Source organism: Oryzias melastigma, linkage group LG15 (assembly GCF_002922805.2).
Source record: "Oryzias melastigma strain HK-1 linkage group LG15, ASM292280v2, whole genome shotgun sequence".
Lineage (NCBI taxonomy): Eukaryota > Metazoa > Chordata > Actinopteri > Beloniformes > Adrianichthyidae > Oryzias > Oryzias melastigma.
This window is the reverse complement of record NC_050526.1, coordinates 24,331,557-24,344,130: the sequence shown is the minus strand read 5'-3', so window position 1 is coordinate 24,344,130 and position 12,574 is coordinate 24,331,557. Positions and strand designations below refer to the sequence as shown.

Genomic DNA, 12,574 nt, shown 5'->3' with positions numbered 1-12,574 from the left:
CAGAAAATGGTACAGAGCTTCAGCTGAAGAAGAAGAAAGTTTTTTACATAACTTGAAGGAAACCTGAGGTGATAAATCATCAAAACTGTTTTTCAGTGGTGAGAAGTTCTCATAGTTTCTGAAAAAAAAATAAATCCAGAAATGCTGCAGAGACAGTATTTGTAACTCCAGATTAAATATTTTTGAAGCTTTCATTCCTCAATTTTTTAAGCATGAGTCATTCATTCACAACCGACACACAACATAAACTTGACACGACCTCTGAGGCAGTACGAACATATTTCCTCTTTTATTTACATTCCATTTCAAATGTTAACATTTTTCGCTATAACTTTTGATCAGGTTGGCATTTTTTCTCATTAAAATAAATTGGCACAAGTAAAACATATGTAGACAAAGGTTTATTTACACCATACAACATTTTGTTTTTAAATATTTTATACAGAGCTGCAGATGAGAGAGCTTGCTGGGATTCTTCAAGCAGGTTCTGCAGTATTAAAGTTGTGAAATATATTATTTATATAAAAGTGAGTATTATCTTTATTGCATTTAAAGCAATGAAGAATGTAGCTTGACAAACATTCATTTTAATATGACAGAAAAATTCTCTTTGCCTCCCATGTTTTATATTATAAAGTAAAAAGTGTAGTAATGGCCAAACAGACTGTTATAAACTTTTTAAAAACCTGCATAAATATATACATTGTGCTCCCAGGTCCAGTTTTAGGAAATCAAAACCAGACCTGATGAAGCTGGGCCGACATGGCGTGTCATTTGCTTTGTGAGATTTCATATAGAGAGTTTTTTTATTTTATCTTTTTATTTTTTGAGCCAATTCTTCAACAGATAATTTGAAACACATGATGGTAAGTATTGTACACCAGGCTGCCCCACACTAAGTACACTAGTGAGAATACAAAAAGTAACACTGATGTTTTTATCCCTTTTTTTCTTTTTTTTTTTCTTTTTTCTCTCACCAGTCTCTATATTGTATTGGCACATAATGTCCCTGCCACACTCGTAAGATCCAGATATGTATGCCAAGGCTGTTAGAAAAGTCTGTTGCTTTATTCAGTGCAAAATACATCCCCTTCTCCTCCTTTCCTAGTTTGCATTTTCTCCTTCTGTGCCCTCTAGACCTCCGTTTGGAAGTCTCCTTCTTGGACATCTAAGGGTAGGTTGACACACTTCTCCCACTCCGCAGGCGTCATCTCCAGTGAGTCCTTGGTGTCAGATTCTAGTACATTCATAGTGGCGTAGTTCTGGTACTCACAGGCTGGGTTGTAGCTCTCCCATGGGTTTTGTTTTGGCATTGCCTTATCCTGTGAACATGGCCGACAGGGTTTGACATTAGTTCCAGCACACGTTCTTTTGATTCAAAAGATGTTTGTTCAAAGAAACTCCTATTGATTTTAACTAATAATAGTGGAGAAGGCACCTAATGCCAAAAATATTCTATAAATGTGAGCATGCTTAGAGCAATAATTGAGCAAAAGTGTTTTGCTATGCTCAGAAACTAGAGCAGGATGTGTGAACTGTTTCTCCAAAAGTGTTCTCGCCGATAGTCCCAAAGAAACTATTGCAAATATGGGAGAGAAGCAACTCCTCATCAGGGAGTATAAAATGGATACTAATGTCGGCTGCCAGCTCTGCAGGAGATTCATTTAGAAAAGAAAAAAAGGGAAAAATGGAAAAAAAGGGAGAAGTGAATAGTTATCCTTGTTCTACAGAAAAGAACTTGCACTGTAACTAAGCAACGGGCCTAAAATCGCATTGTGCTGCAGGGGTGATAGCAATGTAAGTGAAAAAGGATCCTATGCAACCAAAAGGTTACTGCATCACTGACGTGGTTTAATTGTATAACTGTGCGGGGTGAGCAGCTCAATTACTACTGTTTGCCCTCAAATAGGGAGGAAGGAAAGAAAGAAAACAGCAAAGATAGAGAGAGAAAAAAAAATGCTACTTGACTCAGACAGACCATAAAAGGCTGACTTCCACTTTCGTCTACAGCTCCTTCCAGGTGTGGAGGCATATGGTGAGACTTTGGGTTTGTAGCAAGGTCAGGGAGAATTAGCATAATTAGCCTATTTTTTACTTTTTTTTCTAAATCAAATGAACTTTTCACAGTAAAAGAACCGCTCCAAAATACAGAATGTGCATAGTCTAGTAGTAATGTTGATAGATTAAATAATCTGCCATGCATTAATGGAAAAACGAAAAAGATGGGATTGCTAAGTAGATAAATGCGTGTGTAAATAAAAGTGGCCTTGCATTGGAATGGATGCACTCAACTACAGCAAAACTGCCAAAGGTCCCTTTTATTAAGACTGGCCTTGTAAAGAAAATGCTTTTTTTTTTTTTTTTTTTTTTTAGGGGGAGCCCCTCAGTTGCTGGCGGGCTCATAGCAACAGCAACGGAACAATTTAGTGACATTTGCACAACCACACATAAAGTGCCCTGCACCAAATACCTGTATTAGATGTTTGATAATTGCCTTCTTTAGCTGGCTGACAGCCACCCCCCTGGTTTCCTGTTACTCACCATGCTGCCCATATTTGGTATGTCTCGAAATCGGTCCAGGGTTTGAAATTTCTGATTCAGTTCCTGGAACAGCTCCATGTGTCTTTTCCTGGTGTGCATGACTTTCTGCAATGGCAAGGGTTTTTGCTTTGGTATTGACAGCCAATAATGGAAATGCATCTTCCTCTCCACCCCCTCCAACTCTGATCAATTAGTCAGCGTCACGGTAGTTTACTTATAGGCCAGGTTTAAAAACAAATCTCCTTGCATCTGCATATATACCAGTGAAAGCCAAAATAAAGGAAACACCAATGAAATTAAAGTAAGCCATAAATATAAATCCCCAAACTGAATTGTCAGGCTAAGGGAAATCCTGGCGATCAAAGTTTGGCACAAACCCTCCATTTGAAGTGGTGGCTGTTACTGTCTCAGCTAAAACAAAAGCAGCTCCAAGCCCAAAGTGCTGCTGCCAAAGGCCATGTTTCCTGTATTTTGACAGGGATTTTTGAATATATATGCAGAAAAGCCTGATTTAACAATGCAAAGGAAGTGATCAAAACTTCGATACGTGTTTGCAAGCCAATATAAGTCAGTGATAAAATCAGACGTGAAATGAGCAAATGGCTTTAAAAAGCATAAAGTTTAAGAAATCAACATATAGCTAATGGATGAAGGAGATGGAGGAAGATAAAAGGTTTGATGACAACTGTAGCCCTGTTTGTCAGTTGAAAGCTTTGCTTTTACCTTAACCACACAGCATGTCAATAAATCTTGTTGAGTCAAGGCTCTGAAACTCCAATAATCTTAAGAGGTTCATCAAGCACCAGTAAATCAAATGACAAACACAACTGCAAGGAAAAAAATGCTGTTTTCTTGGATGTGTGAAGAACAGATCAGACGAGCGTTTGTTTGTACGTACCTCAAAGTCCAGATCAGAATATCGTGACTTTCTTCTCTGTAAATGAAACAGTCAAGTCAGATATGTAGAGATACACAAACCAAGCTCTCTCTCTTTGCATGAAATGTGTATAGCAATCAGTACCTCCAGGGAACTCATGGATATTGTAGACCCTGTCTCAGATCTAGAAAGCGCCCCGGCCTCCTCCATCTCCGCGAGAAAGTTCTTGACAGCTGTGCGAGGTTCAAAGGGCAGGCTTTGCTTCTGCTCCTGAATGCCAGGGTACTGCTGCTCCAGGTTCACATTCATGTGGTCCATGCCTGACGAGCCAATATTGAAGTCATGGCCCATCTTGTAATGCATTAGCCTCTCGTGTGGAAGCGTGTCCATTGTGATGTTCATCTTGGTGTCCTCCTTCAGTAAAGTAGGCACGTTACCCGATCCTGACACGGCTGCGGAGGCGCGAGGCATGACTATGTAGTCTGTCTCCATCATCTGACCCTGCATCGGATGGCCCTCCATGTCGTGGCCACCCATGCTTTGGTCGCTCTGGCGCACGGCATCGTCTGTGCACAGGTACACCGTGCGCCGCATGTCGGCATTGCTGTCTGCCAGGCACTGCTCTTTCAAATCCCCCACCCCCATGGGCATGTGCAAAGCTGAAGGCTGCTGGATTATCACTTTGGAGATGATATTTCCAGGCAAAGTGGAGTAGTTGAGGCCTTCGGGGGCCTTCTCATCCTCCTCATCATTTAGGGAAATTCGGGAGAGGGTGCCTGTAATTGTGGCTGCGCGACAGGAGCCCATGTCTTTATGAAGCGCTGCAGGGCAAAGCGATACAGACATTAGTGGAGGTTTTTAGACATAAAGCCGCTTTACAGTTTGCTTTTTGGCAGAATAGACAAAATTATATAAGGATTAAAATTTAACAACTTATGAGAGCAAAAAAAAATGCAATGACAGAGTAAATAACCACCTTTCTTTTATATAATAAATAACTCATTTTTTTATAGATAAGAAAAAAATATATAACAAAACATGTCTTTTCTTGGTGATGACTAATTTAATTATCAATGTGCACAAGAAAAATACAGTCTAATGCAGATTTATTAAGAAATAAAGCTATTTTCAAACATATTTACATTCATATTGAGAGCATCAAACAAGTTAAAGGGAAATATTGCCAGAAATTAACCTGTAAGATAATAAAATAAATGTTGATTTTCTTTTGTTTTAGATTATAATCATTTTGCTTTTAAATATGAGTTGAAAAAACGTACAAAGAGTAGGCAAACCCAAAGACAAATTCATATTTTCTATATTTAAGATGAAACTTTACATAAAGATACAATGAAATTGTGTTTTTAACATGTTTTTGTAGAATTTTTCTGATGCTGGAGGACATATATTAAGCTCAAAATTAAATTTCTGAATGTTTCTTCTTTCTAGTTATTATAAATCAGAAGCAGATGATAAAATACCATATAAAAAAAGAGTCTATTTGTGACTGAGAATAAGCTGGGCTGGTCACACGATCGCGGCTCTGAGCTCTCAGCAATGAAGAGGTTAAGTGGGGGCGGGGTTGCTCCATGCCAACTGTCCCGCCCACAACTCAGAGACAAATTTCTAATGAACTCCTGCTGCTCTGCAGAAACTATGTCCTTGAAAACAACACAGTTTTTTTTTTTGTTTTTTATTGTTTTAAATTTTGGCTAAAAAAAGCAAAGTCATAATGAAAAGACCACTCGGAACGCTTTGAAAATAGATCAAACACTGATCGGAGTCAGACTGTAACCCAATTTCAGTTTTAACATTAACCTGTTTTCTGGAAAGACTCCTGTGAGGAATCGTGTTTGTCATGTGAAGTGAGTTTTTCATGCTTTTCTTTTTTTATTTGAAGCAAGGGTAAGCATCTTCTTTGTACCTGATCGGCAGGCGATGTCCACATCTTTCTCAAAGTCCGTCTGTAAGTAGACACAAAAAAAGCAAATAACTTCAGTTAAGCATTCATGTTTTGGTTCCAGTGCTTGTTATAGAAAAGAACCATGGAACTTTATTTTTAAGCTGCAAAAACAAAAACAAAATGTAACCACATTTTTTTTTTTTTTTAAATATATATTTAGTTTATAAAAAATTTAGTAAGATGTAACGTTTTAAGACAGTGAATCTTGCTGAGTCATTTATTCTCAAAAACCTCTTATTTTAATTATATATCTAATGCAACACGTTTTCCCTTATTGTTTACATATAATTTTGACAACTATATATTAAAGTGAATAATTTTTGTTTTATTTTAATTGATCCAGAAATAAGTACAGTTGGATTATTTAGCACTTTAAACAGGATATTTTTGGGGGGAAAACATATAAGCATGTACATGTGTATGTGAGTAAACGTACTTCCTTAAAAAAAATAAAACTTTTTTTTTTTTTTTAACAATCCACACTTATTTTAAGACAATATTTTCATTTATCAGAGTAATCTTGTGAAATTATTCTTATAGTAGAAAAAAAGAAAATCAAAAATAAGAAAAAAACAAATATCAATTGGATTTAATGGTCCTTAACCAAACAATGCATTTCTGGGAGAGCTTGTTGCCACCAGTGCTACCAATTCTTCCACTGGAAAAAGTTTTCTGTTATAATGGCTATTTTCTAAACATTTCTCTCAAGCAAATTCCTACCTTACTAATCAGAGAATTCTTAAACCAAGTATTAAAGTATTTTAGAAAAGATTTTAACTTTTGAGATATAGAAATAAGTTAGAAATACATTATTTTAACATAAAGAAAAAGCAATCTTGCAGTTCTTATACAGTGTATGTGATGTCACTTCCTGTTTCCTGTTGCAAATGGATATGTATGATGAAGTGTACAATGCTCCGGTTTGGATGTTTGATGTGGGAACCCTTGTCGGTGAGTACAATTCTATTTAAAAGCAAATGTGCACCCTTAGAATCAAACAATATTGACTATTATGGTGTAGTGAAATGTGAGTGATTTATTTGTGTGGATGTGAGCGGTGAGTGTGTCTGGTATGAACTATGGAGACTGCAGATGGACTGAGAGATAAGAGAGAGAGAGAAAAAAAATCAGGGTTGTGTTCAATCCTGCAACCTATGATGCTGCTTCTTCACAATATATTTATATCTAAATATGAGCAATTTCCAGATTTGATTTTGTCTTTAAAGGTTCGAACTTCTCAATTTATTTCAAGAAATCTCACCCAGACTAATTCTACTAGAACAAAATTGGCAGATTTTTTCACTTATAATAAAGGAAAAAATCTTGTATTTTATATTTTATAACTTATTTAAGAGGTACTTTGTACCAGTGTAGAACACATGAGGAAGAATCTTCTAGCATTTGTTAAAGAGAGTATTTAACCAGAGAGACTTGACACCATTCTGCTATTGTGAAAACTTTTTCACTCAAAGGGATATTAAAATACTAATGGAAGATCAGTGCTGTGATGTGCCAGTGGCGGCCACATGCCCGACGAAGAGCCTGGTGTCCCCTTCAAAGGTCAGGCGGGGAACCAGCCTCTATTACCCCATGAGAGGAGATGAGAGAGATGCAAGGCGAACACGGACAAGAATTTCAATCAAAGAGAAATAAAGGATTGGGCTCGCGGCCTCAGATACAAAAGGGAACTAATTTCATTCATCAGAGGTTTGAGGATCTACAACCGCGGCTTTTAAAGTGTGTGGAAAATTAGAAACCTAAGGGAAACAAAGCTTTAAAGTTTAAAAGGCTTTCTATAACTAAGACACAAATAATGATGAGAATTAAAAAAAAAAAAAAAAACACAAAAATGTTGAAATGAGGCTAACAAAGAACAAAGGGGTTGTTTGTGTGATATGCAAAGTCAAGGAAAATTGGTTTGAGATAGGAGGGGGCGCTGTACCTACCATTATCTGAGCATGCCCATTAGGGAAGGTTCCTGTTGCATCACCACTGATAGGATCTTGGCAGTTTCTGAGTCGACATCTAAAAGCATCTTGAACCTAAACAGGAGTGGAATCATATATATTTTAAAATAGTTTAGTTTTCTAAACTAAATGATGAATTTAGAGCTAGTTTTGCATCAACACATTAAACCATCTCTAACCTCTCTCCGTAGGATACAGTGCACCATCACAATGACAAACCCCTGCAGGGAGTCAAAGACAGCAAAGAGGATCTGAAAGAGGATGGAGCGCTTGTCTGTCATGGCGAGAACGGCGGACATCCAGGTCAAAGCCAGCAGAGGTAGGACGACACAGGAGCTCCACAACGACGCCCTGAGAGAAATACAGAGGCAGGCAGGATGGAGTGAAGAAAAAAATAAATAAATAAACAAGATTATGTCTGGAGCTCTCCGTCAAATCTCCATGACAACCTGTTTCCTCTAGAGTACCAGCAGGACATGTGATTGAAAACTAGCTGCGATACAATCGTGTGTTCTGGGGTCCTTGGAGTGGGACTGTAGCTGTGTTTTTGTGCAGCGGCTGCATTGAGGAGAGCATGCAGCATCCCTGCATGGATTTCACTCACTTACATTGCATTGCTAGCTGTAGTTGCTGATAGGGCAGTTGTTGATACAACACCACATTTGGCACATTTGAGAGTTAATCCTGTATGCGGCTCACTCATCTGTCTGTGGAGCAGGAATAAAAAAAAAACATGACATCATGACAAAGTTTACAAACAGCCACTTGGGTTTAGAGCATTTAAGCAATGTGTGGGTGTTTTACTCTTATTCCTCTTAGATTAACTCTAACAAAAAAGAAACCAAAACTGGCCTCCAAAAAGAGATTTGTTTGATTTAAAAAAAAACAAATTCTCTATAATCACAAAGACAATCAAACTTTATGTGTATTTTTGCAAATAAGGTTTGTAAAAGTGTAGAAGAAGAAAACAGGTACTAACAAGGATGTGCTGTCATACCCTGCTCGGTGCTTCAGCTTCTTGTCCAATATTCCATCTCTGGACACTAATTTATTAAACACCAAGATACCAATCACCATGTTGACCTGTCAACAGAGAAAAGATCAAATATTCAGCCTCATTTTTCCCCTACCCTGGAATTTAGGAAGCATAATCCCTTTATTTTCCATCAATTCTCTTGCAGAGGAGATTTGACCTCCGGCTTGTGTTTTTCTGCACTTGTTCGTGACATTTCTTGCAGTGGATCTCCGAACAGCACCCTTAAGAAAATATCTGCTTGTCAAAAAGGAACTTAGGGCTATGCTGCAATATAACTTTTGAAAAACTTTAAACAACAAACATTATTGTGGAAAGATGCCAGATTATGATGCTGCATAATCAAATAGGCATTTAGTTAGCATCAAATGATGCCTCCATAAAGCAGACGTATCGCTAGAATCTCATATCGGAGTCTTGGTGATTCTGCCATTTGGAGAATGAGAGTCTTTGTGTAATTGTCTTGGTGCGTCTATTTAAATACAGGATGATTAAATATCCTTGCTAATTTCAACATTGGACAAATCTAAAGCATAAATATTTAATAACCACTCGGCTTCGTGGAGGCCCATTATAGTAAATGAATGGGAGCTGCATGTGGTGACTGATGGGACTCTCATCACTGCCTTTGAGAACAGAGCAAGTATCTTCTGCTAATTGTTTCAACATAGCACCAAAGACATGGAATCAAAAATTATTTCTTGCTAAATGAACCTTCGACTTTTTTTTTTTTTTTTTAATCATTTGACTGCTTGTGCGCTCCCTAATTTCTTTAGAAGAGTACTTGTAATAGTATTTTTTACCCTGGTAAAGTAAAAAGTGGACACATACCAAAACAACAGCTGCTGCAGGTCCAACAAAGGCATACAGGAGCCCGCCCTCCAAAGAGAGCCAACAGCTGCAGGGAAAAACAAGAAAAAACAATTAACTTCCACGAAGGCAGTAACATCTATGTTAATGGTGCGCACCAGAACACTATTGTGTTTCCTCTATTGTCAGGGGAAAGCTGCCATCTGCTGTAACTCCATACCCAAAGTTTCATGGGGTAATAAAATGCTAAGGAGATTTTAAGCAGTGTTTATGCATTTGGTATCCAGCAGAGACACAACTTACATGAAATTGGGTTCTTGCTGTGCTATTTTGTAATTCGATTGGGTTCATGGGACTTGGTTTATGGCTCTTTTTAGGATATGTAATTCTCCTTAGAAGATCTTGAAGTATTACCATGAACCCACTGTGCGTGCAGAATACAAATGGCAACACATAAATAAAAAATACTTACTATAAGGGCGTCCCATAGCCCTTTGTTTTAGTGAATCCCATTGAAATAGCAACAACTAAAGCTGGTAGTCCTGCAATGAAAAAAAAAAAAAAACGGAAATAGATTTTTTTTTTCTTTTTTGCAGGTTTAGCTCCAAAAACTAAGAATAAAGAGACAACAGTTAATTGCTGAAAAAAACAGGCATACCTTCCAGTCATTACACAAAGTGCAATCAGACTGATTCCATTTGTGTGAGGCCAAGCGGACCTCTGAGAGTATATGATCGACTGGATACATTTCAGCTTTTTCAATCAACATATTGCACATAATTCCACAGAGAGGCAAAGGAGTTCATTGAAAAAAATGACAGGAGTCTACATTGTAAGATTTCATCGTGGTGCAGTGGAAAATTTCAGCACCCTCCACACCTTTTTTTTTCTTAACTTTGGGCTTAGCCGTGTGGCTCCTCATTATAGATCGGTGTAATTGATTCGGTCCTTACTATTGTGTGCTCGGAATATTAAAGCTTTTTCTCTTCGCGCAGCACAGGCAGGTGCTATTGATGTAATCAGTTTCCTGGAGGCACGAGCCAAAGACCCCGTGGCCATCCAGAGCCTCTCTGCAGTACTGAAGAGGTAAAGTGTGCTGAGTGCACGCAAGCATGCCATAAATCACGGCGCAGGCAACAGCCTGGTGGAGACACTGCACAACACACTGGCTGGAGGATGAGACGAAATCTACCGAGCACTGCACCTCGCTTTATATCTCGCTTTTTTTGTCATCTGTTTTTATGACGCTTGCAAGGCGAGGAGTAAAAACATTTCAATTGCATGTAATCGCATGTAAAAAAACAGCATTAGTGTCAATCGTGGGTAGTCAAAACGCACGACTGACTTGTTAATAATCAATCTATTAAAGCTTTAAAAAAAAATCTGTTTGATATAAGAACGGCCCTTTGTCCATTTTCTGCAGCAAGTAGTGGCACTGCAATGACTAAGAGAGCCTTGTTTGTTGCTAGGTAACAAGAAGAATGAGTGTGGGCTCTTTCATAATCAAATTGATTTTTTTTAACAGAGAGATTTCTAGTAGTCTGAAAGAAAGAGATGTTTGGACAGAGATTCAGACTGACATTTATCAAATGAAGACAAATCTTTCAATTTTGAAGCAGACATTTTGCCTGACAGCGTCTGTTGACATGTGCTTACGCGCCAAAATTGGCCTCTAAGATTTCAGGAATAAAACCTGTCAGATTCAGATACCATTGCATCACCTCTCAACTGCATTTCCTCTGAGTCACTTCTTCCTGGTAATATTACATAAATTAACTTTAAATGTTAAGAATTCCATAAACTGCATACACAAAAACATCAGTATTGTATTAATGCACTAAATCAAAGATATGCAAACATTTCAAGCTTCTGCACTTCATGATTGAGGACGAAATGAATTCTGCTGCAGTGTACTGTAAATGCCAAGTTCCCACCCTCCTTATCAGACATAAGGTCATTCCCACCTGCTACTGGAGAGCTGCACTGGTCTTTCTCCCTCAACACTGCTCAAGGCTGTTCTATTTAAACAGCCCTCAGAGAGCTTGACTGAAGCACAAAAGCAGCACAACAAAGAGGCTGACAGGATGAAGATCTAGCCACCCCACAGAGACGATGAGAATCACGAATAGAAAAAAAAAAAAGAAAACCTCACACAGGCAGTTGGAAAGACACCATACGCAGAGACAATGTGAGAAAATGCCAGCACCAAGACAGAAGGGGAGAAAAAATGTAAAAGGTTTGGGGAAAATGCTTTGTTTCCTTACCCCAGCCCAGACACAAAAAGCGCTTGCGGATGAGTCTGGTCCGAACCTTTCCTGTCACTGCCATGTAGGACTGCCAGGCCTCTGTGAGGACCCAGCAGAAGGATGCGAGGAAGAAGAAGTGTAGAAAGGCCGTGGTCATGATGCAAACCCCCTGTTGGTAGAAATAAATAGGCTATAAGAAATAATTCCAACCTTGAAAGATATAAACATTCTAGAAAAACCTTGAAAATCTGGGATTCCTTGTGAGTTTTAGAGACCCACTGTAATGAAAATCAGGTTTTTAACATTTTGTTGTGCCATTTTTCTTATAATGGTGACATATATTGGGAAAAATAAGTTCAAAATTGCATTTCTAAGTATTTTTTTTTTTATTCAATCCATTGTTAATTAATTGCAGATGCAAAAATACTGTTTGAAACAGAGCTTATTTATGATGTCAGAAATGCAGAAAATTCTTCGCTCCAATCTCTTAGCAATGGGGAAGAATAGGAGGCGGGGTTACTTTGCAACAAGTAACCCACAACTGATAGGGGAATTTCAAATGAACTTCTAGCATTTTGCAGAAACTAAGTCCTAGAAAACACTGTGCTTTTTAAAAAATTTTGGCCAAAAATGGGATAATAATAACTATAAGACCACTGGGAACGCTTTTAAAATGGATCACAAGATGTTTTGGTGGGAATTTAATGAAAGAAAAAAAAAAAAAAAGAGCTGCTGCAATATCAGCAGCCTTTCCCTCCAACACTATCAACTCCATGTGAACAGTGGATGAAACAAAGCATCAGCTCAAACTGCAGCACGCTTGGTGAAGATTTTGGTCCCGACCAGATTAGAGTCAGAGAAGCTGACTCAGAAAACCATGGCGTTGCATTTCTCTGCACTAACCCTCATTAGTATGCTGGGGATCCCACCTGGAGGGATGTGAACCAAGGTCAAGTGTGTTACACGAACAAAAGGGGTGAAACAAAGAAACGAAAACAAAAATTACATCACTGGAGAATGGATGCAACAGATTGCATTCACAGTGGCAGTTCTCAGCTTCATTAGTGTGTCTATCTTAGCCCACAGAGTGACATCTCCAAACGGGATGATTTAGATCAAAAATACGATATTTGTGCT

At 38.2% G+C, this 12,574-nt stretch overlaps 1 protein-coding gene across 8 annotated transcripts in view; it reads right to left on the bottom strand.

The window, feature by feature from the left end:
• Window positions 1-266: 266 nt before the first annotated feature.
• adgrb3 (adhesion G protein-coupled receptor B3) overlaps window positions 267-12,574 on the bottom strand; it is a 109,047-nt gene continuing 96,739 nt past the window's right edge. For 4 of the 8 annotated variants that reach the window (XM_024298014.2, XM_024298015.2, XM_036215662.1 and 1 more), the window contains 12 exons: window positions 11,456-11,606; window positions 9,664-9,733; window positions 9,213-9,279; window positions 8,328-8,431; window positions 7,957-8,055; window positions 7,528-7,699; window positions 7,328-7,423; window positions 5,343-5,382; window positions 3,563-4,239; window positions 3,440-3,475; window positions 2,542-2,646; window positions 267-1,322 (listed from right to left, as the gene is read on the bottom strand). In XM_024298014.2, the coding sequence (XP_024153782.1) occupies window positions 1,134-1,322; window positions 2,542-2,646; window positions 3,440-3,475; window positions 3,563-4,239; window positions 5,343-5,382; window positions 7,328-7,423; window positions 7,528-7,699; window positions 7,957-8,055; window positions 8,328-8,431; window positions 9,213-9,279; window positions 9,664-9,733; window positions 11,456-11,606 (1,806 nt within the window). In that variant the 3' untranslated portion in view covers window positions 267-1,133. The remainder of the gene's footprint in view (window positions 1,323-2,541; window positions 2,647-3,439; window positions 3,476-3,562; window positions 4,240-5,342; window positions 5,383-7,327; window positions 7,424-7,527; window positions 7,700-7,956; window positions 8,056-8,327; window positions 8,432-9,212; window positions 9,280-9,663; window positions 9,734-11,455; window positions 11,607-12,574) is intronic. The other 4 variants (XM_036215659.1, XM_024298022.2, XM_036215661.1 and 1 more) reach the window with 3 other exon arrangements.